General features: G+C 50.6%; 7 protein-coding genes across 7 annotated transcripts; 2 read left to right on the forward strand and 5 right to left on the reverse strand.

Moving 5' to 3' along the window:
- Positions 1–443: 443 nt before the first annotated feature.
- BO87DRAFT_46390 (uncharacterized protein) lies at positions 444–1213 on the reverse strand. The gene has a single exon (XM_025629274.1). It carries the CDS (start codon positions 986–988, stop codon positions 617–619), a length of 372 nt encoding a protein of 123 aa, XP_025480434.1. The 5' UTR covers positions 989–1213; the 3' UTR covers positions 444–616.
- Positions 1214–3446: 2233 nt separating this feature from the next.
- Positions 3447–4592, forward strand: BO87DRAFT_376267 (YggS family pyridoxal phosphate enzyme). The gene has a single exon (XM_025623255.1). The coding sequence runs from the start codon at positions 3530–3532 to the stop codon at positions 4349–4351; it is 822 nt and encodes a 273-aa protein (XP_025480435.1). The 5' UTR covers positions 3447–3529; the 3' UTR covers positions 4352–4592.
- On the reverse strand, positions 4463–7886 carry BO87DRAFT_376268 (AP-2 complex subunit alpha). Its single transcript, XM_025623256.1, has 4 exons — positions 7160–7886; positions 6763–7097; positions 4788–6706; positions 4463–4717 (listed from the first exon to the last, which is right to left on the reverse strand). Exons 1-4 carry the CDS (start codon positions 7609–7611, stop codon positions 4610–4612), a joined length of 2814 nt encoding a protein of 937 aa, XP_025480436.1. The 5' UTR covers positions 7612–7886; the 3' UTR covers positions 4463–4609.
- A 414-nt stretch (positions 7887–8300) lies between these two features.
- Positions 8301–8984, forward strand: BO87DRAFT_46440 (uncharacterized protein). Its single transcript, XM_025629293.1, has one exon. It carries the CDS (start codon positions 8336–8338, stop codon positions 8693–8695), a length of 360 nt encoding a protein of 119 aa, XP_025480437.1. The 5' UTR covers positions 8301–8335; the 3' UTR covers positions 8696–8984.
- BO87DRAFT_376269 (putative copper resistance protein Crd2) lies at positions 8568–9673 on the reverse strand. Its single transcript, XM_025623257.1, has 3 exons — positions 9223–9673; positions 9036–9131; positions 8568–8981 (listed from the first exon to the last, which is right to left on the reverse strand). The coding sequence occupies exons 1-3, from the start codon at positions 9380–9382 to the stop codon at positions 8905–8907; spliced, it is 333 nt and encodes a 110-aa protein (XP_025480438.1). The 5' UTR covers positions 9383–9673; the 3' UTR covers positions 8568–8904.
- Positions 9674–10847: 1174 nt separating this feature from the next.
- On the reverse strand, positions 10848–12768 carry BO87DRAFT_307643 (homeobox domain-containing protein; the record flags this gene model as incomplete). Its single annotated transcript, XM_025619400.1, has 4 exons — positions 10848–11215; positions 11273–11910; positions 11975–12112; positions 12170–12768. The coding sequence occupies 4 exons, from the start codon at positions 12766–12768 to the stop codon at positions 10848–10850; spliced, it is 1743 nt and encodes a 580-aa protein (XP_025480439.1).
- A 9036-nt stretch (positions 12769–21804) lies between these two features.
- Positions 21805–24233, reverse strand: BO87DRAFT_415682 (THO complex subunit THO1/HPR1; the record flags this gene model as incomplete). Its single annotated transcript, XM_025626703.1, has 7 exons — positions 23940–24233; positions 23774–23852; positions 23604–23722; positions 22860–23546; positions 22657–22806; positions 22288–22601; positions 21805–22237 (listed from the first exon to the last, which is right to left on the reverse strand). The coding sequence occupies exons 1-7, from the start codon at positions 24177–24179 to the stop codon at positions 21805–21807; spliced, it is 2022 nt and encodes a 673-aa protein (XP_025480440.1). The 5' UTR covers positions 24180–24233.
- Between the last annotated feature and the right edge of the window lie 85 nt (positions 24234–24318).

Raw genomic sequence — 24318 nt, forward strand, 5'->3', positions numbered from 1 at the left:
CAGGGGCCGGCGATCCATCCGGGATTGCGCTCCACTTGGCCTCTCTACTTAATCTCTACTTCTACATACTGGAGATACTCGATACTACTCAACTCACTACTGCTGCATCTAAAGTAGTCCTTCCAAGGGTGTCTTGCAGGAACTTGTCGAGAATGTGACCCATCATCCCTGACCGGGGCCAATGTGGTTTCCAATAATCACTGGTCAGACAATAGTCGATCGTCTTATTGCTGCCTCCAAATAATCCATGCATCATCCGGGGTTCGCGCATCACAATCAGATCGTTCCCGATCCGATCGGAGCAGTCAATCTATCTATATCCATCCAGATAACATACATTGTCACCCCAATGTATAAAACCCTCCCAAAATAAAAAAACACCAAAGAGAGGGTATGAAGAAGTCTCTTTTTTCTCATCGGGATTGTACAAAGTCCCGCCCGACCCTGTGAAAAGCAAAAACACAATAAATCCCGAGAAACGCCCGAACCGAACCCACCCAAAGGAGAAAGATGATCCATGCATCCAAACACCGGTGCTGATGATTCACAGAATACCCCAATTCACAAAGGAAAATCAAACGATTGCAAAAACACACTCGGCCACATCAAAGGCAGCTTAAAAGGTCCGCGACCGTAAGCTAGCGAACAAGGACCATCGCTTCTTCCGTGGAGTCGGCAAGCTTTGCTCGCTGGTCTCGCTGGAGGCGCTGGGCTCGCTCCTGTCGCTCCTGTCGCTCCTGTCACTCTTGTCTGTAAAGCTCAGCATTGAGAAGCGTTTGCGATCCTGTTTGCGCTCCTGCTTGCGCAACTTGCGCTCCGACTTAAAGCCGTGGGTTGCGTGTCCGTAGCAAAAACAGTGCATGTGGACCAACTGGATGGACGTTTCGGGACAGTAATTGTTCTCATTGTTGCGCGAGGAACAAAGCTGTTGGCCGGCATCTTCTTCACACCGGCACCATTCATAAACCATAAAGTACTGGCGGCACATCTTGGGAATGATGGGGGGGGGGGTGGTAGAGGGCAGAGAAGCGGGTAGTGTGATTGATGAGTTGGTGATGGGAGGCAGTGCAGAAAAAGTGAACTTCACAAAATAAGAAAAGAAAGCGAGAGATCAAATGTGCCGGAAGTTTAAACGGTCGAATCTAGATCCACCAAGAAGTAATTCGTGCCCAAAGACCGGCCGCGCTGAAGAGGGTTTGAGTCGGTGTGGATTTGGGTGCGGGATTCTTCTTCTGACTCCGCGGTCTTCCGGAGAGGGGGTGGAATAGAGAGGTGCAAGAATGTACTCGGTCGTACTCCTTTTTTGTGGTGAAAATGCGGGTAGTAACACTGCTTTCAAAGCAGATGGATTCTTGCTGGCCGTGTCTCGTAAGTTGAAAATCTATTTTGCGTAGAAGCTGGTGGACGAGAGGGCGGTTTATAGTTATGATATACACTAGATGACGATGGAGGGATGGAGATCACTCGGCGTTCCGCGGGTCTGGACTGGGCGGTTCGGATTGAGGGTCAAGCGGTTTGTTGGAAGAGCTGATATGACGCACTTCCAGCACAACCAGGCTGGAGGGATGACAGTCTCCGGGACTGTTGTATCAAAATCGAGTATGGGAGGTGAATTCCCAGGTTCATCAATGCGTGTTCAGCAAGAAGAGGGGAAAAGTTGTGAGGAAGAGGAGGTGGTGGGGAGGAAGAGAAAAGGCGAAGGGGAGCAGAGCGTTAATGAGGGCAAGGGAGCCAGTCAGTCAGTCAGCGGAATTCTACCACCACTCCATTCAAGCCGACTTGGATGATCAATCAAGGCAAATGACGGCAGAGTGTTTCTTTAAAAAGAGCCAGCATGAGAGAAAGGGCAATGAATGACAATGCAGCAGCAAAGAGCCGTCCAGATAGTTGGTGTAGAGCGAGTGTTTGACGTCAGCTGCAAGCGCTGTGGTGGAGTAGGGCGTTAAAGAGTGTACCAAATGGAAGGATGGAATGATGGCTTCATGCAGGAAGGGAGGGAAGGGAAACGGTGAGAGATGCAGCAACCCTGGTTCATCATGACGAAGAGGAATCGACGACTACTTTTACAAATGCTCACTGGCCCGGCTACCACGGAGAATGAGGGATGATCGGACTGTCGTATCGATCGAAGCCCAAGCCAACTGGGCCCAAGTCTACTAACTGCATTGCCTAATTCGGATGGCTCCTGAGTCCTTTTCTTACTTAGTGTTACCCTTTTCATTTGGATTTTCTTCTTATAAATCGCTTTTTTGTTATTTTTCTCGAAATTGTTTGGTTCAGTTCCGTGATGGTTCCCCGGTCCATCCGGGTTTTGAATGTCACTTCAGAGTTGTGGTCAGTGGTACGTCAATTTATAAGAGGAAACATCAAACAAAAAAAAAAAAAACAAAAGGCACAAAAGGGTAGCAGAATCTGCTTCAACCATGGAAAGAAAAGAGAAGGAAGGAAGAAAAAATTGTATTAATAATAATAAATCAGGGGGAGTATAGTTATGTGTTTGTGTGCGCGTGCATCAGGGGGTTAAAAACAAAAAAAAATAAAGGAAAAGGAACACCATTATGAAAGGAATAAAACGGACCGGATCGGAATAGCAGTCGAATATGGCGAGTCGAGGTCTAGGCATCTGTATTTCTTTAGTACTTACTATGTTTAAGGAGGTAATATCGGACATAAAAGCCCCGTGTTGGTTAAGTTGGTTGCTAGACCGCTCCGAAGAGAAAGAGAGAGGGACTGCGACTATTGTTTGTTACCCACGAGCTCCTCCTTCAGCCGAGATAGTCAACACTAATGGTCTCGGAAGACAAATAGTCCCTTGACGAAATGGAGCCGGATGGAGTCGATGGAAATTGGCAGTGGGTTCGGGAGTAAGACGAAGGTCTGACTTGACAGCGCCGCCCCCCCCTTCTCCGGGCGGCGGTTTTGGGAAACCAAAACGGGCTTCTAGTGCGATCTACCGGCAGAAAGTGGAAAGTAGAAAGAGAGAGAGGGGTGAAAGGGGATGGAGGGGGTAAGGAGCAACGTGTGGCTTTGTCGTTGCATGCTGGGATCTGGAGGGGAGAGAGAGGGAATAATGACATCAAAGAGTGGCATAATAGTAGATCATCTAGAACAACAACCACACACACACACGTAACCTCGAACTCTAACCCCAAACCCATGGACTGTCGACTCTTCAAATCTGCAGAATGACGACACGACTGATTGATTAGTTACTGATCCATGATTAGTTAATCTGGAACTAACCAACTAGCTAAGCTTAGTTAGCACGAACTGTTTCTCCCCTCTTAGTCAGCCACGTGCTCTTCGGAACAATAAAGCCGAATCCGACTTGAACCTCACTCCATCACGTGTAACACTAACACCCAAACCAGACTAGCGTAGTAGCTCTGCATCGGCCCGAGCAGTCAATCTTATCATCACTTGTTACTGCTGTAACTTGGGCAGTTCTGCTATCTCCTCATCCAACCTCACGAACCAGAGATCCCATATAACACAACCCAACGGGGGAGGGAAAATAATTACTACAAAAATGACCACCTCAATCCGCCCCTCCACCCCCACCCGCACCACCACCCTCCTCACCAACCTCGCAACTGTAACAGCCCGCATCAACACCGCAACCACCTCATCTCCAAAAACCACCCCACCCCGTCTGGTCGCCGTCTCCAAACTCAAACCCGCCAGTGACATCCTCACCCTCCACACCACCACCAACCCACCCACACATCAAACCCACTTTGGCGAAAACTACCTCCAAGAACTCCAAGAGAAAGCCCGTCTTCTCCCCACCACCATAAAATGGCACTTCATCGGCGGCCTGCAGAGCAATAAATGCGTGACTCTGGCGCGGGATACCCCCGCGCTCTGGGCCGTCGAGAGCGTAGATAGTACCAAGAAGGCGTCGTTGTTGGATAAAGGGTGGGGAGAGAGGAGTGCTGAGGTGCGGGAGACGAATCATGAGGAGAGGTTGAGGGTGTTTGTGCAGGTGAATAGCTCCGGGGAGGAGAATAAGAGTGGGGTTGAGCCGGGCGATGGCGCGCTGGAATTGTGTCGCTTTATTAGGGATAAGTGTCCCCGGTTGCGGCTGCAGGGGGTTATGACCATTGGGGCGATTGCCAGGTCGAAGGCTACCACGCCGGAGAATGAGAATGAGGATTTTGTGTGTCTGAGGGAGACCAGGGATCGTGTGGTCAAGGAGTTGGGCTTGCTGGGGGAGGAGGCCAAGTTGGAGTTGAGTATGGGTATGAGTGAGGATTTCGAGGGCGCTATTGCTCTGGGTAGTGATGAAGTTCGCGTTGGGACGACTATCTTTGGGGATAGGCCGCCCAAGGATCAGGCCAGGGTGGTTTGAGTCCATTAAAAGGTGTTACGATTCACGACGTGTTCTATATGCATCATGCATTCTTTAGGGGTGAAAAGAGATGGGAGAGGAAGGGAAACCAAGACAGTAACTTCGACTGCTGCCTGTACATTAAGATGAAAGAAGAGAACAAGCGTCCCGCATGTCCCAGGTATATATGTGCGATATCAATAATAAATACACTCCCCCGCCAACTGCTACCCGGCGGAGTACGAAGAATCAAACATGCAGCATGACACACCCCGAGCATCATCGCCCACTGTCTCCTCGCTCTCCCTGTGACAGCTTCTGCTCCATCTGCTTGGCCAATGCCTGCGGCACCGATTCCTGTGTCGCGCGGATAGTGATTCGGTACATCTAAGTCATATAGTCAGCTCACTCGTTGCAGTCCTCTACGGGGTTAACATAGTGAAGGGAGCAAACTTACCGATCTCTCATAGTTGGGCTCCAGTCGCAGGAGACAGCCCGTCTTGCCCTCAGCGAACTGATACACTGCGCAGCCCACGATGTTCTTCGGATTCGGATCCACGTTGTCCAGGATCTTCCACCCAAAGCCTTCCACCACCCGTCGTGTGAACGACTCGCCAATTTCCTTGTGTCGTGCCGTAACGCCAAATGTTTTCTGCGCCTCCAGCGGGCCCCCACCAATCTGCCGCCAGCGCTTGAAGAAATCTTCTGCCGACAACGCCGATGGCTCCATGTATCGGTGCATGAGAATGGGCAGCTGTAACGTGTATGCCTGGAGCGCTCCCGCAAGATATGAAATGCGGATTGTCGGCGCTTCCGTGAACGGCCCGCGCCCCTCGACCAAGAACGTCTGCTGCGTCTGACCCACGGCAGGCACCGATGGATCGGGAAGACTCTTCGTGTCAATCTTTAGGTTTGGTGCGGCCGGGTTATCCACCGTCGTCGTGAGGGACCCGATAGAGTAGGACGATTTATTAGAGATGTAGATCTTCACCACACCCATATGGCCCCGGTACTCGGAACGCAGGCCAACTTGAATTTGCGCATCCTCGAACAGCACACCTTCATCTCCAAAGTAGAGTCGGTTGTACCCGATATCCCAGTCCGGCGTGAGATGAGCCGCACTGGCCATGTTGGGCGGCGGGCCTGATGGGGCGCTGAGATCCAGTCCTGCTAGGTCGCCCGATGCCCCCGACGTGGCTGTCGTGCCATTGGCCCCGGTCTTGTGGCCATTGACGATTGTGGTGAAGCTGCGCTTCAGTCCCGTGTTCTGCGCCATGAGCACCTCTTGTTTGTCGGCGTTGGCATCCTTGCCGCCCACCACCCACGTCTTCTTCTCTGTCGTGCCGGCTGTCTTCTGGTGCAACCGAGAGAGCAGAATCGAGGCGCGCTCTGAGAAGGGTGGCATCTCGTCGCACACCGTCCGCAGAAGGTCATCGGTGGGAAGCGTCGCCAGCGACAAATATTCAAAAGCACGCTGCTGCAATTCAGAATCGGGGGAGTGGCTATACAAACGGAATATGTGCAGAAGTTGAGGTTTGATCTCGGGGAATAGGTTGACAAATTTGACAAAGGAGGACAGAATCATCGCTCGTGTCGTGTCGGTGCTGGTGATCATCTTTGCTTGCAGCGCCAAGAACTGCTCAATAGGACTTGAGCCTTGATTGTCGGCGATCAGATGGCCGAATTCACCCAGAACATAGCATCCAATCTTCACCAAGCTCTCGTGACAATCAGTCTTCAGATATCCAAGCAAGTTGTGCGCTGCATAAGCCTGCAGCTCTTCGTTGTTAGTCACGATCTGGATTACTCGTTGCCACACTTCCTCGTTTACGTGATCACCAGCCAGCGACAAGAGCTTAAGGGTCATGTCAATGTACCACTGCGCGTCGGTGGCATATTTCTCGGTGAGAATAGCAACCTTCAGCACCATCTCCTCGCGGATGGCGTAGTCGGCCGTCTGAAGGTAACGCAGTAGCTCGTTCACAATCGGACCGGCGTTTGTGGTGTCGCACATACTGTAAACCAAATCCAGACCTTTGCGCCGAACACTGATATCGCGGTCCCGGAGCGATCCGAGAATGATATTCTGGTGCTTCTTGATAGGATCTAGAGTCTCGGCCCGAGCCGCGAAATGCGTCATGGCTTCCAACCCCAAGTACCGAACATTTGTTTCTCGCGACTGGATGTACTTTCCAAGACGTGTAGATATTTGCATCATAAGGCTGTGCTCAGTATCGAGATGGATGAGGAGATTGATCGCCTCGAAAAGGACGGCATTCTGGGCATTGTTCTGCTGGACATTCTTCGGTGCATCCATGGCCAAGTTCATGATTTGCTGTAGAGACTCACGGATAATCTCGCGAACATGGCTATCCTCTGTTCAGTTGTTTAGTGGTGCACATACAGCCGATAATGATACATGAAAGACATACCTGCTGGAGGATAGTACTGCAGCAACCGCAACAGCTTGACCTGAATCCAAGGACAAGGCACGCGGTAGTAAAGGTAGTCGGAGGCAATGTCGTTATCCACCACTATCCTTTTCAGGCGATGTGCGGCCTTGACGTAGCAACCTTTGTACTCATCGGGTTTATCCTGGGCCAATGCCATTACAAGCGAGGTGACCGAAAGCGTGACACCCATATCGGGGTCATCCATCAAGGAGATTATCCGTTCCGCCCAAGCATTCTGTACAATGTCGGGGAACTTGCGATACAGTCGAAGGAGGGTCAGCGCAGCCTTCTTCTTGACAAAGGCCTTGGAGGTACTAGATCCCAGTCAGTCAGACATGCAAAAGGCCGACGACAGAAGGGCCGTAGAGGCACTCACGGGCTAATCAGGAGCCGATGAACATCTGTCGAAAGCGCCTCGCCCATCTCTCTTCCGCCGACGTTCGCAACCGCGTGCAAGGCTAGACAGTTATTCAACTCATTGTGATCTAACAGATCCTTCCGTATACTGTTGACGACCAGGTGGAGCAGTTCATGCTGCTCGTGTAAAAAGAGAGTGACCGCCAGGTAACCGATCTGCTTCTCGGAGTATTTATTGGAGGAGATCAGGTTCACGGCCTCGAGGTGACCGAAGTCGACATCGTATCCTTGGATATAGACGTAGAGCAACTTGCAAACGTATTTCTTCTTCTGATAACCATTTAAACTGCCACCCTTGAACTTCTGCCGAATGTTGGCCAATTCCTTATTCACCCGCTTCTCTTCGAGCTCGCGCGCTCTTGCATTTCGCAAGTCGGCGATGAACTGAACCAAACCTCGCATAGACGACATGTTGACCAATATAGCATATGACGTGAGAACAATTAGGGATCAATTATTAGAGCGGAAAATCAAATCGAGAGCTGTCGGATTCGTCGTTCCTGAACTTCACGGAGTCATGTAAGCGCAAACACCACGCTAGTGAGATTCCTCCAAATGAGTGTATGTCATACAATCATGTCCAGTCCCTCCTTTCGGGATTGTTCGTTGTCAATTCCGCTTTAGTGGCTATGGTGCATGGAGCATGGCGCAAGGGCAATGGTGAGCCAAGTGGAGGAGCCGAGATCTGGAGGAGGGGGGGGGGGGTTGGCCTTTCGGAGAACGCGCGACAGGGGGGAGGGTGGGACGGACGGTCGAATCGCAAATCGAGGGGTAGGGGGGACTGTCCAGAGAGTTGAAAGAGCAGGAAAATGGTGAAAAGCCCGGTAGATGGCTCCGATCAGAAGGTCGAGCTCTCTGGGACAGGGACGAGCAGCTAGACGTGCAGGCAGTCCGGCAGCGGAAAGGAGGGAGAACGAGACCCTTTTGGCCCAGGAGGGAAGCTGCCTCAGCCACTTCCGCGGGCGATCCGGCGGAGATCGGGATAAATGTTGTTGCGCTGTGGCGGTGCGCCTGTCAACCCCATTTAAGGAATCGGAGCTGCAGTTTATCATCCTGTAGGAAAAGTGAAGACAATTAATTGTTTATTTGGGATTTCTATGTTGGATAATCGCTTGCTAAGCTTTATCAATTATATATGGCATTAAACTTCCAACACCTACCACCCACAAGTTGTATTTGTGCTCAGAGGAATGGTTCTACATCTATAGGAACCTTATCGGATTTCAGGGCACTGCAATCGGGTGGGGATACTGCAGCAGACACATCACCCCGCAGATTGATGAATCTCCCCTGCTACTTTTCATTTCCGCTCTTGGCTCAGATTGAAATGTCCTTTTGCATGTCGGTGAGAGTAATCGCCCTGCTACTGGTGACGAAGAAACCAGGATATCTTCGAGAAACAAGTCCTACACTCATCTCCCCACTGAATTCAGGTATTCAGACAGTCATCGCATTAGGTATAATTCTAAGACATAATTGGACTCTTCGTCACTGATCCTGCGTAACCTCCCGCTTCCCCATGAGAATAGCCTATGGCAATGCAAAATAACCCAGTGTCAAACACGCACGCAACCATGAATTCGTTTAATCTCAACCACCCGAAAACTCCGTAATGAACACCGATTACCCCAAAGAACATGCAATTTAGTAACACTCAAGAAGAGTTTGATCATGAACTTCCACACAAAGGTGTAGGAGTGGACTTTAAGCCCGAGTGGTGAAGTCAGTCTCGAGACCAACAGCAGCGTCAATGGCGCTGGCCTTCTCACAGGTGCAAGAAGCTAAGGTCTTTGTTAGCTCGGAATCCTCTCGGAACCAGACATTCTAAAACTTACTGGAAGATCTCTTGCCGCATGGGCAGGCGGCTCCCGTCACCGGGTGGTTCTCAGTTGCCGAACGTTCACAGGTACATTCTCCGGCAGGACGAGCTCCTGGAGATGATGTTAGCGATTGGTTCGCAGAAGCACCAGGCTGGATGCATAGATGTCTCAAGTCTGCGTAGACAGGGAGGAGATGACTTACTGCAGGAGCATCGGGCGCCGCTCACGGTGTTCTCGGTGGAAGCCTTGTTGCAGGTGCAGTGGAGGGCGTTCTGCTTGCCGCAGGAGCACTTGGCCTGAGCAGCGCAAACACAGCTGCCATCACCAGAGGTCTTGCAGCAGGTGGAGGAAGGGTGGACCATTTTGACTGGATATTGATTTGACTGGAGAAAGGTAAAGAGACGGAAGACCGTTTGTTGTAATATAGTAGTTCTTGATCGGTAGACCGAGGGAGCAAGGACTATGTATGACGTAATCAAGGACGGAGCGGAGACTAGTCAAGTAGTACGTAGTTGTAGTCTTCAAAGTAGCAATCTTTCTAAGACTTCACGAAGAACGTATTGTGATCGAAGAGAACGAAGAGTGTGTAATATAAAGAAGCGATTCAAGTGGATTTCCAAGGCAGAGAAAGATATCCGAATGATGTATTCTGAAGAAGCAAAAACGATGGGGTTGTAGCAGGGATTTATACTTGCCGCAGTCGAGTTCTGCTGAACATCGGATCGGGCGCGATTAGCAATGTCCGCGCTCTCATTGGCCCGGACGGGGGCGATCGCGGACTGCTGACCATCTCAGAGCATCAGACATTGCCTTTCGCCCTCTTCTGATTCGACAATGCCTCCCACATGGATCAATGCTCAGGCAAGACAGATCGCTTGCGTTTGTAATCCACGAGCGTGGACTGGTGGTGGCATGTTTGCTTACTGTCCAGTCCTTCTTCAATCTTGAGCGTTGTCATTGGTCGCCGCACAACTACTACTTTAGTATTACTTTAGTATGGTACAGAATGATATCACCCCATTGACACAGCATACTCACTTTGTCCTGGATCATTTGTTCAGGTACCCTCCGCCCTAGTAGGCAATAAATCACCTAGCCGGTGGATGTTCCAAACTCCTATCGAGGGTCGATCCGGGAACAAGCACCGACTGTTGGATCGGCGCGGGAGCTACAGTATATCTCCCGAGCAGTCAAAATGCCGTAGACTCTATGCGGCGCTTACTAAGACCTCAATTTAGGAAAAGGTCGAAAAGCATTAGCAAGGAAGACAGTCTTGGAGATTGCACCATTCGCCGGTCGTTGCCAGTAGCTTGTATAACCTTTAATAATTATCAACTAGAATATAATGTCCATGTACAGGTGTAAACCGACGGCAGCCTCCTTGGCCCCCCCAAATAAATAAACACAAGCTAGGTGGGCAGCAAGACCAGAGAAACAGAACCAGCAAAGGAATGCACGCAGCCCGCCTAGAAGAATTCAGAAACAAGAGAAGATCGGAGAGAAAACAGGCTGAAATCAGACGCCACTAATGACCCGCCCAAGAAAAGCTAGCTGATTTTGAAAGATACATGCATTTTTCCGCCTCCGAGATAATATGGAATGCAAGTGCAGAGGAAGCGGCCGAGAAAGAAAAGTCGGAAGAATGAGAAGGAGAAAAGAGATTAGGAGATGATAGTCAGGCTCCTGTAATGGGTGCAAAGCCAGGAGCCAAAAGGAATGTATGTAACCGCAGCCGATTAAATGAGGTTAGAGCTCCGTAAGAATTATGGGATGCACTGCGGTTGTTGAAGAATAATATGGGGCTCCCATTTCCACAGAAACCCTGCATTATAGGTAGTTTGCGTATTCGAAGGTTTGGCCGCCAAACTTGGCCCTGGCTGGGTCGATTAGCTGTGGAGGATGGTTCATTCGGTCTTCGGCGGAGGTCGTAACGGCCCCCTGAGTATCGGAAGGAAATGAAGCGGGAAGACTCATGCTGGAAGCATTGGCTTGCGAGTATGGCATCGCGTGGCTGATGCCGTATGAATGATGGTCGTATGAGTAGGACCGGTAGTCAGGCGCGTCTGAGACTGGCACGGATTGTAGGGCAGGCATCTGCCGTCCATGTTGCTGTAAATGAGAGTTTATTTCCATGCCACCATACCCCTTGGGAGCTGGCATGGCCAATGACGAATGATAGTTAGGTATTTGCTGGTCTGATGCCGGGGTTTGTCAGTTCACTGCTCATCATGGCTCTAGAGGGAAAAACGTACTGTGACTGTCCACATTATAGTGGATTGACTGATCGGGTGGACCCGTGGGTGATACGGAGCCCTCTAACGCCCGCTGGTGATCGTATCCAACGACCATGCCGTTAGCTGGGCGACCCAATGCGTAGTCTACCGGACGGCGACCATAAGCCATGCTGGGATGGCTCAATGGCTCCACTCCAGGCCTCGAAAAGCGCCCAGGGAAATTGAGTCCGCTATTGAAGGAGGACTCAGAAAAACTGCTCGATCTGGGAAATGGGAAAGCACTGCGATTATGTCTGTGGAGGTCTGACAGTGCTGGGCCTCCTCTCCCGGGCATGACTCCAGGTTGAGCATAACTTTCGAAATGCCTGTCTGCAGCCGCCGAGAAACCATTTGTTGTTGAAGCCGAGCTCAGAGGGGATATAACATAGTCATCATCATTTAGTCGGGGCAGGCCATCTGTGAGTAACATCTTGAAGGAGTTAGAAGCAGGATTACGTGCCAGAAGGGTTCGGGGAGACGCAACTGGTGCCTCTGCTGGTGTTTTATGGTCGAACGGAGTGCGTAGCACTTGAGTGGTATCGAAATCGTCGGGCAACGCTCGAGATTTCAGGATACGCTCTCGGTCGTTGCTTGTGAGCCGCTTGAGTTTGGCTCGTCTGCCACATATGCGTTAGTGACCATGTACGAGTGGCTTCTGTAAATATGAGTTGTGGGTAGTACCTATTCTGGAACCAAACCTGGACTTGCCGTGGAGTCAAACCAGGGATCTCTTTCGACAGTCGCTCTCGATGGGCGGCATCGGGATGAGCCTGACGTGTGAATTCACTCATCAGAAATCGAGTTTGGTTGTGAGTAAGTCTACAAAGAATTGTTAGTTCAGTACATAGCCTCTGATGAGATCAACCATTTGCTTACCGAAAGCGCTTCATCTTTTTCTTTTCACTTTTCGAATCTGATGACTGTTTCTTGTCACCGCCTACTGACGATCCTGCCCCATCATCGGAGGAGAGCATGTCGGCGTCACCATCATCCTTCTCCTTTTCATGCTGTGCTGCAGCTTCCCTGTCCTTCTGCTCCGGCGTCGTCTGGGTTGTAACCTGAGGACTGGCTGTCTTTTGGGGCCTTGGGAGCTGAAGTTCGTCGTGACCGTGCTTCTCCACCTTCACACGTGAAGCATCGCCCTCTGTCTCTGTGTGCCGATTCTCACGATTGTCGACGGAAGCGGGCCCTGTAGAACGCTGCTGTACCGGGCTCGATACATTCGACGGAGCCGCAGCTGTGAAGGCATTCTCAGCCTTGAGCACAAGTGGTTGCATACCGGTGGTAGACGGCTTTGTTGGCTCGCCCTCCTTTTCCCACGACCCGGGCAGCCTGGACGGCAGGGCCCTCGGTCTTGACGATGCCTGCTCACTGTTCCAGGAAGCTGTCGACCAATGATTCGTTATGGCGGGCAAATGGGAAGTCGAAGGTGGCGACAACGAGGACAACCAGACACACGGTCCGCTGATTGACATGATAGAAGTAGAGTTTGCTGTCCCCAAGAGTGTCACAACGGGGCAAGTTTAGTGCAGGTAGGTCCAAAAGGACAGAAAGATCCGGTGCACTGCTGTATAAATCTGACTATGGATGGAAGCTGCGACCAGGATCGCAGCCAAGGGAGAGTAGGGTGGGTCTGCACGAGCAGTCGGGGCGCTTGCTGAAGAAGCGCAGGATCTCCGAGCCGTGGACCGCGAGATGAAAGACGGAGGGAGGCAGAGAATAAGAACCTGTTGGCCGGTCCTCTGCAGAAACTTAGGGAGTACGGAGTAAGGAGACAGAGAACAGATGGACACAAGGCAGGGTTGGCTGTGCTGATAGTAGTGAGTTTTGTGGACAAGCCGCAACAGATGAACCACGCTGCTCTCCTACTTTAGACTGTTCCCCTTGACTTGCCCCCGAAACGATAAAGGAGAATCTCGGCCACCGCTGGGACCAACGGCGAACGGCAAGAAATGAAGGTCGATCCCTTTGCTGGGTCCTAGGATACGGCCGGGGCGGGGGGTGGGAAACACTACCGGACGGTGGGTAGAAGGTTATAGAGCAGATTAACCCGTGCTTAGCCCAAGCCGGAAACAAAAGCACGATCACGGTAGTGGAAATAACGCAGGGCGTTAGACAAACGAAAGGCCTTGGTCACGGCCAACCAGAGATCCACTTTCAAGTTGGCCACCAAAAGTAAACAGCACCACAACCACCGTCGTCGTCGTCTTCGGGCTAAAGATGCAACACCAAGGGCACACGACGGAAGGGTTCGTCGGTGGACGAGTGTCGGACCTCTGAAGGAACGAATGGCCTTCAGTCCTGGATACAGGGAGTATTGGCCAACGATAGGCAGATGCTTGATGCTAACGCGGAGGAACAAACTCAAAAAAAAAAAGAGTGTGTGGGAAAATTGGGGAAATGAAAAATAAAAATAAAAAATAAAATAAAACGAATGGAGAGAAATAAGATAAAGGAACGAGCGTCAGAAAACAGGAAATTGGATTGAACGGGCCACAGCTTAGATGTTCGGTACACGAAGATCTGGCACCATACTACAAGTGTCAACCCAACTTAATTCCCCAGAGGTAGGTAGGTGTACATCAGGCTCAGAGCCAAAAGAGAGAGTGAGAGTGAGAGAGAAAGAGAAGCGATGGAAATGATGGAAAAGAAGGGAACGGGGATCGGAGATGTTTCCAGGTTGGACCAGCTCCCAGTCCAATGCCCTAGTAGATCGCAGGACGACTAGTAGTGTACCCCTCTGGGCTAGACAGCAGAACCAGCAGTAGTAGGCCCGGATGTTGTCATCGGACGTACTGGCCAACGAAGGTGCTTATGATCACCACGCTTTTTTGAGAGCAGCAGGTAGTCCGCAGCTTGAACATCACGGAGGGGGTGAGAAGACTATGAGTTGTGCGTTACTATTCGATAGGGGTTTGAACCACGGTTGCGCAGCCGCGTTCGATCTGATATGGAGGACAGACGGGAAGAGAAGGAAGAAAAAATGAGACAAAATGGGAGAATTAAAAAATAAAATTCAAAATCCAAAACAAAATAAAATAAAATTAAGGTGGAAGACGGGAAGAGATCGAGGATGGCATGTGCAGTGGGTATCATGGATGGAAAGACAGCAACATCACGGTACATCATTAAAGTAAAAGTGGCGAACTGATAATCCACAAGAGGCCAAACCGACTCGGGCAAACCTGAATAACAGCCCTGTACCCGGTAATTCAGTGACTAGACAAGAGGGCCGCCAGCTCGTGATCGTTCATGAGCGAGGTGCTTCTTCAGTCCAGGTAACGGGTAAATCTCTCATGCATGGAGTGGACGAAACAACCATCGACCGTTTCCAGTAATCTCCATCCGGCATACTCTATTGCTCGTAAATTTTCCGACGTGGAACCGGCAACCCCGTCCGCGGTCCATTGCATCCCACCGTGCGGGTCAGTGGAGGTCTGGGACGCTGAGATTTCCCTAGCTCGAAACCCGCAAACCAGCGTGTGCTTGTCAGCCAACCGCGGCCTCTCAAGGGGCAATACTGCATATTACAGAATACTAGACCCTGGTCGCCGGCCTGGAGCCTGTCCTGAGTCATCCGAGACAACCGTCCCTGCTACAGAAGCGGCGGCAGTAGGCACACCATGTGGGAGACTTAGTCTACCGACAGCACTAGTCGGGCGTTGGCTCCATAATCCGCCGGACACCGGTCATGGATCGAGGCAGACGGATTAGGTTCGGAGCCACTTAGCGAACTATCCGCCACCAGCCAGGGAAGACGTTCAGGTGATTTGTTGGAGATGCATGGGAGTCCGAGCTGACGGATGAGCCTTTGAGGAGCCAAGAAAGATAAACAGGGGTCAGGGATTTAAATTGAAAGGGGTGATGGGTTTGAACAACACAATTAAAGGTAATAAAGTCCAGGAACGACCCCCCTTCAACAGGGGCAAAGGACGTAGGACTGGCGCGAAGTGGCTATGGTGGAGGCCGGCAGCCATGGAATGATAGCAGCTCCCTTCTTGGGACCGATTTGCACCATCCTGGATAGCGTAGCTGTCACTCATCCTAGGTGCCGACATGGATCGGACAGATGATGATTATAGTAGTAGTAATAGTGGCATGCCTGTACGGAGAGTTGCTACTGAGGTCAGGAAGTGCATTTCCGTCGGTCCCACTGCGCCAAACGGACGGGCAGGACGGAGTACCGACGAAGTACAAAGATCGTGTATATGGTACGTGGAGTTGTCGAAAGAATGACTATCTTGGGTTGGCAGTCCAAGGACTGGCAAATGGGGCTGACCTGGTTCGACAACCTTTTTAACCCAAGGAAGCTTAGACAGGGAAGAGAGGGGGGAGGGGTAGGGGAGAGAGGTGTTGTTGGGTGGGTGAATGGATGGATGAAAAGGATAGGCAGGGTTTGCGGAGAAACCGATGAATGTTGTCTCCGAGAATTCGAACCTCTCGCGGCCGAAGCAGAAGCGGTACGGCGAATTGCAGTCGCGCCGTGGTGGTTAGCGCCAGTGGACTGGCTAGAAACTAGCGTGTCTGTTAGGATCCTGAGGAACGAGGCTGGAATGCACCGGAACGCCAGTCAGGGCCACCAGACGGACCTTGCACCAGGCGAGCTGAACGGGCTTTGAACCGAGCGTGACGCTAAAAGCCTTGCAGTCAACGGTTGTCGACCATGGCGGATTTCATGTGCCCTCTCCACCGGACAGAAGAAAAGAGGGGTGGAAATTATGGGAAAGAAACGGACGGATTGGAAGTGGAAAGCCCTCCTGCTCCACTTCAGACGCTTGTATGGAACAACTCGGGTGATATTCGGCAAGGAAAATAAAAAGAAAAGTTGGAGAGAGGAAGATATAGAAAGTACTTACCCAACTGTGACTTACTTTTAGGAACAGAAGGTAGTGAGTGACGCGGGGGGGGTCACAGAGTAGCATCTATACAGATGATCCGAGCGGGGGGTGGGCGATGGAAGACCAAAGGTAGATGGGAGGAGAAGGAGGAAGAGGAAGTCAGGTCAGTTTTTTGGGTGGAAAAAGCAAGTGGTGAACTTTCACAGGCTGGCTGGGCTGCAGGGAAGTGGAAGGAGAAGGAGCGATGGGTGGGGTCACGAGCGAATGAGACGGCAGAAATGTGACCCGGGTACCTTGGTCTAACTGAAAGTAGATTGGTATAGATACTTAGTACTGGCTGTACTGGAGGTACCTGCTCTCCCAGTATTTACTACCAGAAAACACTAGAGTTACTGATAGGTGTTCAGTACCACAAGGTACCATACCATTTACTACGTTACTGCTACTACGTACTTACTTACTAATTGGCCTCGTTCCCAAGGAACCTACGATCTGTCACCTACGCAGCATAGTGAACCTTGTACCTATGGAAGGATAATAGGGGATTCAAGTATTCGTAATTTTTGCCTAAACTGGGTTAGAGAGCTATGACTATGTTTCTGTTTGATTCTGTGGGGAAAGGAGAAATTTGAAGAAATTGCAAAAGACAACAAAGTAATCGGAATAGTTAATTAGATGGAGGACGACAGGAAGACGGGAACATATTGCACTGGATACTAACTACGTAGTAATATGCTGATCAATTCCGGTAAAATTTCAGCAGTGATCCTTATCATGATGATGTCTGCCGCAGGTACGGAGGATACTCTCTTCCGATCAACTACAAGGAATTACCCAAAAAGAAAAACAAATACAATCCATCTAGCCAATAGGCCTCCCGATCGGAAGGGGATCAAAAGATTTGACGAAAGCGAATGAGGGGAAAAGAAAGAAGGAAAGAAAAGACAAAAAGGCACAACCGCAGGGACAGGGACAAGACGGCCATTGAACGATTCCGACAGGTGGAAATCCCCACTGAGGTGGGTCGACGGGGTGCGCAACCAAGTCCGTCTTACTAGCCTTAACTAACTAAACCACTTCCTACAAAGTACTTACTAAAGAGTAAGGATGGAGACATTCAGCAGGCGGTCTGCCGCCTTCATTGGCCCAAGGTAATTTCACCGATAATCAGACAATCAACAATGGATCGTTATTATCCAGATGAAGGGTGACTGGTGGAATTCCAACTGGAGTTGTACTGACTTGCTTCATGTCATTTCATTTCCAATTCCCTTCTGCAAGCGCCCTACTATCGGAGCCCTGCAGTGCCACCTGCCTCTAGTAGATAAGTGTTCACAAGATACTGAGTACTACTATCAGGACAAGCACAGCTTGGCGAACATTTCGTAGTGCTACACTTCAAAGTGCGCTCTTGAATATACCAACTTCAGTGGATTGAATGGCTAGCTGCCGAATGAGCATCAAAATTTCCAGTGATCTAAAAGTTACTACCACGCGGCAGAGTAGTAGGAGTAGTAGTTGTCTCGGCAGACTTCAGTGCGACATAATTGTTAGGTTATCCTGGTTTATGCCGATCAATAACGCACAGTTTATATGTGTTGACACGGTGGAGGGGATTTTATCTACAGTCCTGAGCAGACAGGCTCCTATCTGGGAGTACGGAGTACGCCGGAGTATTTGATACATCGACATCTGCAAGGCGTGCATGATGCATTCATGAATCAGAACCAGTGCTGACCTGGTCGCAATGATAGGTCAAAGCTGAGAGGATAACATTTGGTGTGGTAGCCAATTAGATGCTTGGGATGTTGAAAAAAACAAATTCGAAAGAGCTATTCTTCTTAACATTAATCAATGTCCAAGAAATCCAATCTTTTGGGACCCAACGAAGCGGGGGCGAAAGGGAAATGAGCAGAAGCGAGCTAGGGAACAATAATAGGGCTGTATTGAAACCAGAAAACCAAATAATTAGTGCGCTTGTCATGAGTAAGTACATACTATCTACGCAGTACGCAGTACTACGTAGACATCTGGCAGCAAGTGTATCAGGTCCTGCTTCGGTTCGAACGGGGACACGGCATAATGCGATGCCTCCTCCCCTGACTCTGGGAATACAGAACGACGGACTATGAACTGACGCAAGTGAAACTGAAAGACCCAGACAAATGAATAAGATCCCGTGCGACGGTTGCCCGATGGATAAGTTTTTACGCCTGGAAGGCAGGGTTTACTCCTGCTTTCGTAGGCATCGACTAAAAAGCAGGCTGTGTGGAAAGAGTGCGTCGTCGTGTTTCAACCCCAACCTTAGATAGGAAAGACCGAGGTTTAGGGATCCAGAGTGTAATTTCTTCTTTCTCTCGGAGCTCGCTTGAGAGTTCGGCCGCAAGGCAAAGCATCATCAAATCTGGCTTGTTCATGACGATGATTCGGTCGGCTGGGTCTGCATTATGCATTGCTCTCTCTCTCTCTCTCTCTCTCTCCGAAAATTCGCTTTCCATCTCTAAATTCTCAGTCAACCCTGGCCCTTTCTTCTTACTGGCTTAACTGCAAAGGACCGATCTGCTGGACCCTCAGCTCCTGCTGGCTGGATAGTGGATCCCTCGCGCGTCTGCGATCTCGGGGCCCTATTATTCACGGTAGGCATTCGAATGAGCATCTCGGGAAAGACCTGGTGTGGATAATCCATGGCATGATCCTTCAGCTCAGCACGGGAGCCGCCACCCACTGCGGTAGCGAAAGGTTGAGACTGGAGGAGGGAAGAAGAGGGCCATCGTGGGCAGTGGATCGAAGCTCCAGAAGAGGATCCAGCTGAGCCCGTCTCTGAGCCATGAGCCTTTTCGCCCTTTTTTCGACGTGTAGCAAGTTGGCAACGGTGCGGGGAAAGAAGATCCCAAAGCAAATCGCGGCCGATCGAGCGAACCCGAGTGGATGCGAAGAGATTGGGGAGGACCAACTTTAATTTCTCTCTTAAGGCTTTTCAAGTCATAAGAAACGCCATCGCGGGCCCCTTCAATTTTACCTGGAGCACCGACAAGGCTTTTCCCGAAATCACGGGAGTTTAATAAACGATCATATTATTATTGCCATCGATTGTGAAGGATGGGCGCCCAGATGGAACGGAAGGAGAGGATGAGCAGAATGCAGATAACTAGACTAGTAGTCTCCTCCTCTGGCTTGGGGCTAATGACCTTTCTAGGAACGGCGGTGGATAAGCGCCAATGCCTTCCATTACGCAAGCTCCGCGGGGGCGGCCGTCAACAAGTTTCGAATACCACGCACAAATTAAATTAACTTAAGACATTGTATCGGCTGGTGTGGATAGGAACGGCTGGCTGGGTTGGCTGGTTCACCATGCTCAATCTTCTCATGGTAGTCAGTCATTTTCTGAGGTCCCAAAGTGCAAACAATGGCATTCACCAAACCACAATGATGATGATAGCAGCAGTTCAAGAGCGAGCAGGAGACACAACCAACAATTACAATAATAAACAAACAATTCTCAAGGACAATTGCATGACTCGGGTCGCTACCGGGATCCATATCCTAGTCTAATCGAGCCAGGTTCCGGAAGCCATCCATACTTTTTCCATGGCTCCAGCGCGTCTGGTCCGTGCGGGTCATCATCGGCTTTAACATGAAACATCGTTTACAACGGGATTCCATGGGTCCGTTCAAGCGCCTTCCTTGGACATCTCACTGTCTTCGATGATTCCATGTGCCCAATTCCTCTCAAGCTCCCTTCCACCCCTGAGCCATTCACGTATTGGACTTGCAATCTAGTACGGAGATAGATGGTACTCATATTAATGAAGACTTCATCCACACAAGGTCAGAAAAGGGGGCTGAAAAGGGGAAGCATAGGAAAATGGCAGTGAAACCGAAAGACACTGAATGAACACTACGTACGATCGGTAACGATGTCATGAATATGAAATCATGACTCTCAGGGCCGTGATCCGGTCATTATCGTCAATTGACGTCTATGCTTTAGCCATCATCGATCTGGCAGCTCTCACTCGGTAGAACCAGATCCTTGATCCCGGCAAGCCAAGCAGCGGTTATTTTGCTTTATCCGATCATCATCAGTCGGGGTCATCTACTAGTCACTACTCGGTAACTATCTACTGTGCCGGAGCTGCTGGGTTACTACGGTATTGCACCGGCCACCAGTACGCTATTTACCCAGTAGTTGCACATCGATCACGACCACTTCTCTACTAGTCTATACTACACTAGGCAATAAACATACTTCGCCTGGCCTGTGGATGTCCCTGGGGGTCTGACTGAAAAAAAAAATGATCGGCCTCGCGATCCGTCCAGAAGGACCCTGACGACAAGTCATACATTTGGCCCTTCCCCCCGACTGGGCCTCCTCTAATTTAACTAATTGGAGCCAAATGGATAGGTCGTCTTGACACTTGATTGCATTATTGCTCTTTGAAACTTAAGGCAATATTCTATATGCGCGCACTGGCCCCAGCCATGGCACTGCAATCTCGCATGACAGGTTTTTCTCGGGGAAAAGCCCAACTCAATCCGCGAACCCACAGCGCTGTCAAGCCGTCGTGCGAGTGCCCTCCTCCTGTCTCGAACAACAGGACCGAGCTTGATGAGATTATGCAGGAACTCCCCAGTGCAATTAAAGTTGCTGATCAAGAAGGGTTTTGTCCCCTCATAGCTTAAAGCTTTGGGTCACAATCGACTAAAGGGGTTCTTTCATTATTCAGTACGCTGACTATCCTGATCACCCGAAGACCACCCGATGTGGCCACTTGCAGTCGTGCACACAATTTTGCCCACGCTCTTACTCCAGAACGTCAGAGGGATCCCCCAGTCGCGCCTGCGGTGGATGCCCGGTGACCTTCAATTTCCGGTGGACGACGCTATCATGCAGTCCACAGCTTCCCACCTCTTCTTTACCCCCTCCCCTTAATATCCTGGTCGGTTCTGTGCAACACTTCCACCCATCAACGTATCTAGAACACCCCTGAACTCTGAAGAATGCAAACAGCAAAGAGGGGGGGGTGAAGGGGGCTATGCTGTGGCCCCGCATGCAGACACAGGAAGGAGGGGCAGGAAAAGACAGCAGAGACAAGAAAGGAATAGTATGCGCGAGGGCCAACCATAGACGGATGCTATCCTCGTTGTCGCCACAGACTAGGAGGAATATCTCGAAAAAGGATAGGGTGAGAGTTGGGACCGCTGCCTATGAGTGGCTGCTGATGGTCGCGACCAAGTAGGCCCTTGGTGTCCCCTAGTAGAATGACGAAGTCAAGACGGTTGCATGCCAGCCTCAGGACCAGGCGCCGCAGGAGGCCAATCAATCCGACCATCATCGCCGCCGTAATCTCCCAGTTAACTCCCTCGTGACTACCACCGCCTTCCTTCCATCCACCTGATCGCGCCGTTCATGGCCTCATACTTCTCTCAGACTGGCACTAGGCCAAAGCAATGCAAACGCACTGGCTAAACCTGCAGTGGCTCAGGCAGCCAAGGTGCCTGCAAGGCATCTCTTTTAGTGTTGTGATTCGGTTGCATATACCCAGGACTGCCATGGATCACTAACTGCATTGGATCCAACGCAGGACCGTGTGTGACCGATCGTCAGAAAGAGTCAGCTCAAAGCCAATCATAATCATGTTCATTGCCCCGGTCACCTCTATTCATAGAGCGCTAAGTGGCGTTGTTCACATCGTTTGGTTGTTCTGGGGCAGCTGCTTCCACCGAATTAGCTGGAGTCTGTTCTGTGGCAATAGCGGAGTTTTCGTTTTCGGTGCTGGAAGCTCCAGGCTCTTGCCCATGCCCAGTGGACTCGCTTCCCACTGGTGGCTTCTCTGAGGCTTGAGGTGTACCTTCTAGAGCCTGCGGTGTACCGTCTGACTGCTGGGGCGTTTCGAACAGAATCTTCAGGTTTTTGCCGTCCTCAATTTTCTCAAACTCAGCAAGTTTGCTTTTCGCGGACAGCCGTAGTATGCGCCAGGTTTTGCTCGATTTTGACCGCATGGCATATTCTCTATCCTCCTTCGTCTGTGCGGTGTCGATATCTAACTCGTCGTCCATGATTCCCATCATCAAGGAATCAGCAGCAGGAACGGAGAATCTTACGCTGCGTCAGCCCATAGCTAGCGGATAATTCTACGGTTCGGGGACACCTACCTTTCCGGATCCTTGAGTCTTTCCAGCCCTGCCAGCGATTCACCCTCGGAGAGAAACTTCAGATCAAGTGACCCCATAGGAGAGGTACGGAGGCGCTTGTTTGCATAGACCTTTGTGGCATGCTCACGAGCGCCTAGGTATTCTGATACAGAAACGGGCGGCCTCTCGATCAACGGACAACCTTCTGCTTTCCAGCGCACCCAGTTCTTGTCCCTTGAAAGAACGGTATCCACCATACGATAGTAGAATTTACCGCCGATACCTTCCTGAAGATATTCCTCGATCGCCTTCCTCATCTTGACAGCCCATTTGGCCTGATATCGTTAGCAAGCATCCTAAACAACGGAACATCACACAACAGAGCCTCACATCATCGTCGTTCAACACAAAGCCGTAAAGGACAGACTTGTTGGTCAAATCAGCTAGCTTGGCTTTTGCCTTTGGCGTAAGAGAAAGCATGAAATCAAGAAGGATGAGAGCCTGGACAAGAACATGTCTCCTGAATGCCGTGTCATTGACCTGCGATAATGTATTAGTGGACGGTTCGAAAGACTTGAATTAACATTGCGTACCTCGAGGTCGAACAAGTCTCTGCTTGTCAGGTACTTAGGATTGAAGCTGCTCGCAATTTCCTGTCCATCGGTAGTCCGCTTCCGCTTGGTGGACTTTCGAATCTCCTCCGACATCTTGCTGTTGCTCGAGTTCTCGAGGTCTGTGTCCACATTCCTAAAAGCAGAGAGGGTCGCTTCCAGCCCGGTCTTGAATTTTGCAAAATGTTGAGGATCAAACGTCTTGGTCGGGGCAGAGAAGTAGGCCTGCAAGCCCCAGAAAATGGGATACAGATCATCGAGATCCACGCCTTTATCCTGAGATTCATCTTTACTGCTAGAAACGACCACCCGTGGGGTTTTAGGAGGTTCTTGCGCGGGTGTATGGGATTCGCTCGCAGATGTTGTTTGAGCCTCATTGTCCTCCTTCAGGCCTTCGGTCGTTGTTGGCGCCTCTGGTTCATCTGTCATCTCCACATCCGGATCGGCGACATCCTTTGCGGTGGCCTTGGTAAGTTCATCATAAGTAGTAACATTATCCGTATGGTATTCACCCCGAAGGTTGACAGCACTCTTATCACCGAGGGGGAAGCTTTGGAAGAGGAAGATGAAGACGCGCCCGCAGAAGACTGTATCTTCAGCCCGTGAAAGCCTGCGTAGTAGCTCGTTGCAGGAGCGTAGGATGATTAAACTCTTTTGCTTAAAGTGTTTCTGCGGCGATGTTAACAGATGCGACGCAAAAGACAATGGCTCAACCAGCGAACCTACCTTAGTATTCCGCTCTCTTCGTGATTCTAGATAATCAAACACCTTCCGACAGCCGTCAATGGTTTGGCTGTCAAGTAACTCCTCGATCAGCCAGAAGATGAGGCCGGGCTCACACTGCTCTGCGAAGATGTCAGGGCAACATTCTAACCACAATTCCACCAGGAACTAACCATTATCCGAGAATATTGAGATTATATCGAGTAGGTTCCATATGCGGATAAACGAAGGGTCTTCGATCGAGGTAGAAGCCTGCGGGTCAATTCCTGATTAGCCATGCTCTTGCTTCCGCGACGTTATTGTAGGAACCGGGGTTTGAGTGTTGGGAGGGGATCATACAAGAAGACTGTAGAACTTCTCCCGGAATGCGATTTCTACAGCAGCAAACTGAGTCTGCTGGCTGAGACCTTCTGCCAACTGTTCGTCGTCTCCATGGATGAGCCAGATTGAATCGCCCAGCTGCGATTCCGTCAGAGGGGGTTCGATGTGATTGTCCGGTTTGGCACGTTCTGCGCGATTTAGGAGATCGTCAATCAGCCTCCTGTAGGCGTGGTTCGCGCCGACATCAACGTCCGCCATGCTGAAAGCTAGAGGACTGGATGATAAGTCGTTGCGAGCGTAGAGAGGTAAAAGGAGGATCGAGTGTTAAAGAGGGAAAGGGAAGAAAGCAAGCAAGCAGGCAAGCAGCTGCGGCTCTGCGGGTTCTAGCCGCCGGAGG

Source organism: Aspergillus neoniger (genome assembly GCF_003184625.1).
Source record: "Aspergillus neoniger CBS 115656 unplaced genomic scaffold BO87scaffold_14, whole genome shotgun sequence".
Lineage (NCBI taxonomy): Eukaryota > Fungi > Ascomycota > Eurotiomycetes > Eurotiales > Aspergillaceae > Aspergillus > Aspergillus neoniger.

What these genes read in the sequence shown, in the direction of transcription:
- BO87DRAFT_46440 (XM_025629293.1), top strand. Translation starts at nt 8,336, where the DNA reads ATGGCATTAAACTTCCAACACCTACCACCCACAAGTTGTATTTGTGCT.
- BO87DRAFT_376267 (XM_025623255.1), top strand. Translation starts at nt 3,530, where the DNA reads ATGACCACCTCAATCCGCCCCTCCACCCCCACCCGCACCACCACCCTC.
- BO87DRAFT_376268 (XM_025623256.1), bottom strand. Translation starts at nt 7,611, where the DNA reads ATGTCGTCTATGCGAGGTTTGGTTCAGTTCATCGCCGACTTGCGAAAT. An exon ending in CATCGGCTCCTGATTAGCCC is followed by an intron (nt 7,098 to 7,159) that starts GTGAGTGCCTCT and finishes ACTGGGATCTAG; the next exon opens with TACCTCCAAGGCCTTTGTCA. An exon ending in GCAGTACTATCCTCCAGCAG is followed by an intron (nt 6,707 to 6,762) that starts GTATGTCTTTCA and finishes ACAACTGAACAG; the next exon opens with AGGATAGCCATGTTCGCGAG.
- BO87DRAFT_46390 (XM_025629274.1), bottom strand. Translation starts at nt 988, where the DNA reads ATGTGCCGCCAGTACTTTATGGTTTATGAATGGTGCCGGTGTGAAGAA.
- BO87DRAFT_376269 (XM_025623257.1), bottom strand. Translation starts at nt 9,382, where the DNA reads ATGGTCCACCCTTCCTCCACCTGCTGCAAGACCTCTGGTGATGGCAGC. An exon ending in CGGCGCCCGATGCTCCTGCA is followed by an intron (nt 9,132 to 9,222) that starts GTAAGTCATCTC and finishes CATCATCTCCAG; the next exon opens with GAGCTCGTCCTGCCGGAGAA. An exon ending in ATGCGGCAAGAGATCTTCCA is followed by an intron (nt 8,982 to 9,035) that starts GTAAGTTTTAGA and finishes CAAAGACCTTAG; the next exon opens with CTTCTTGCACCTGTGAGAAG.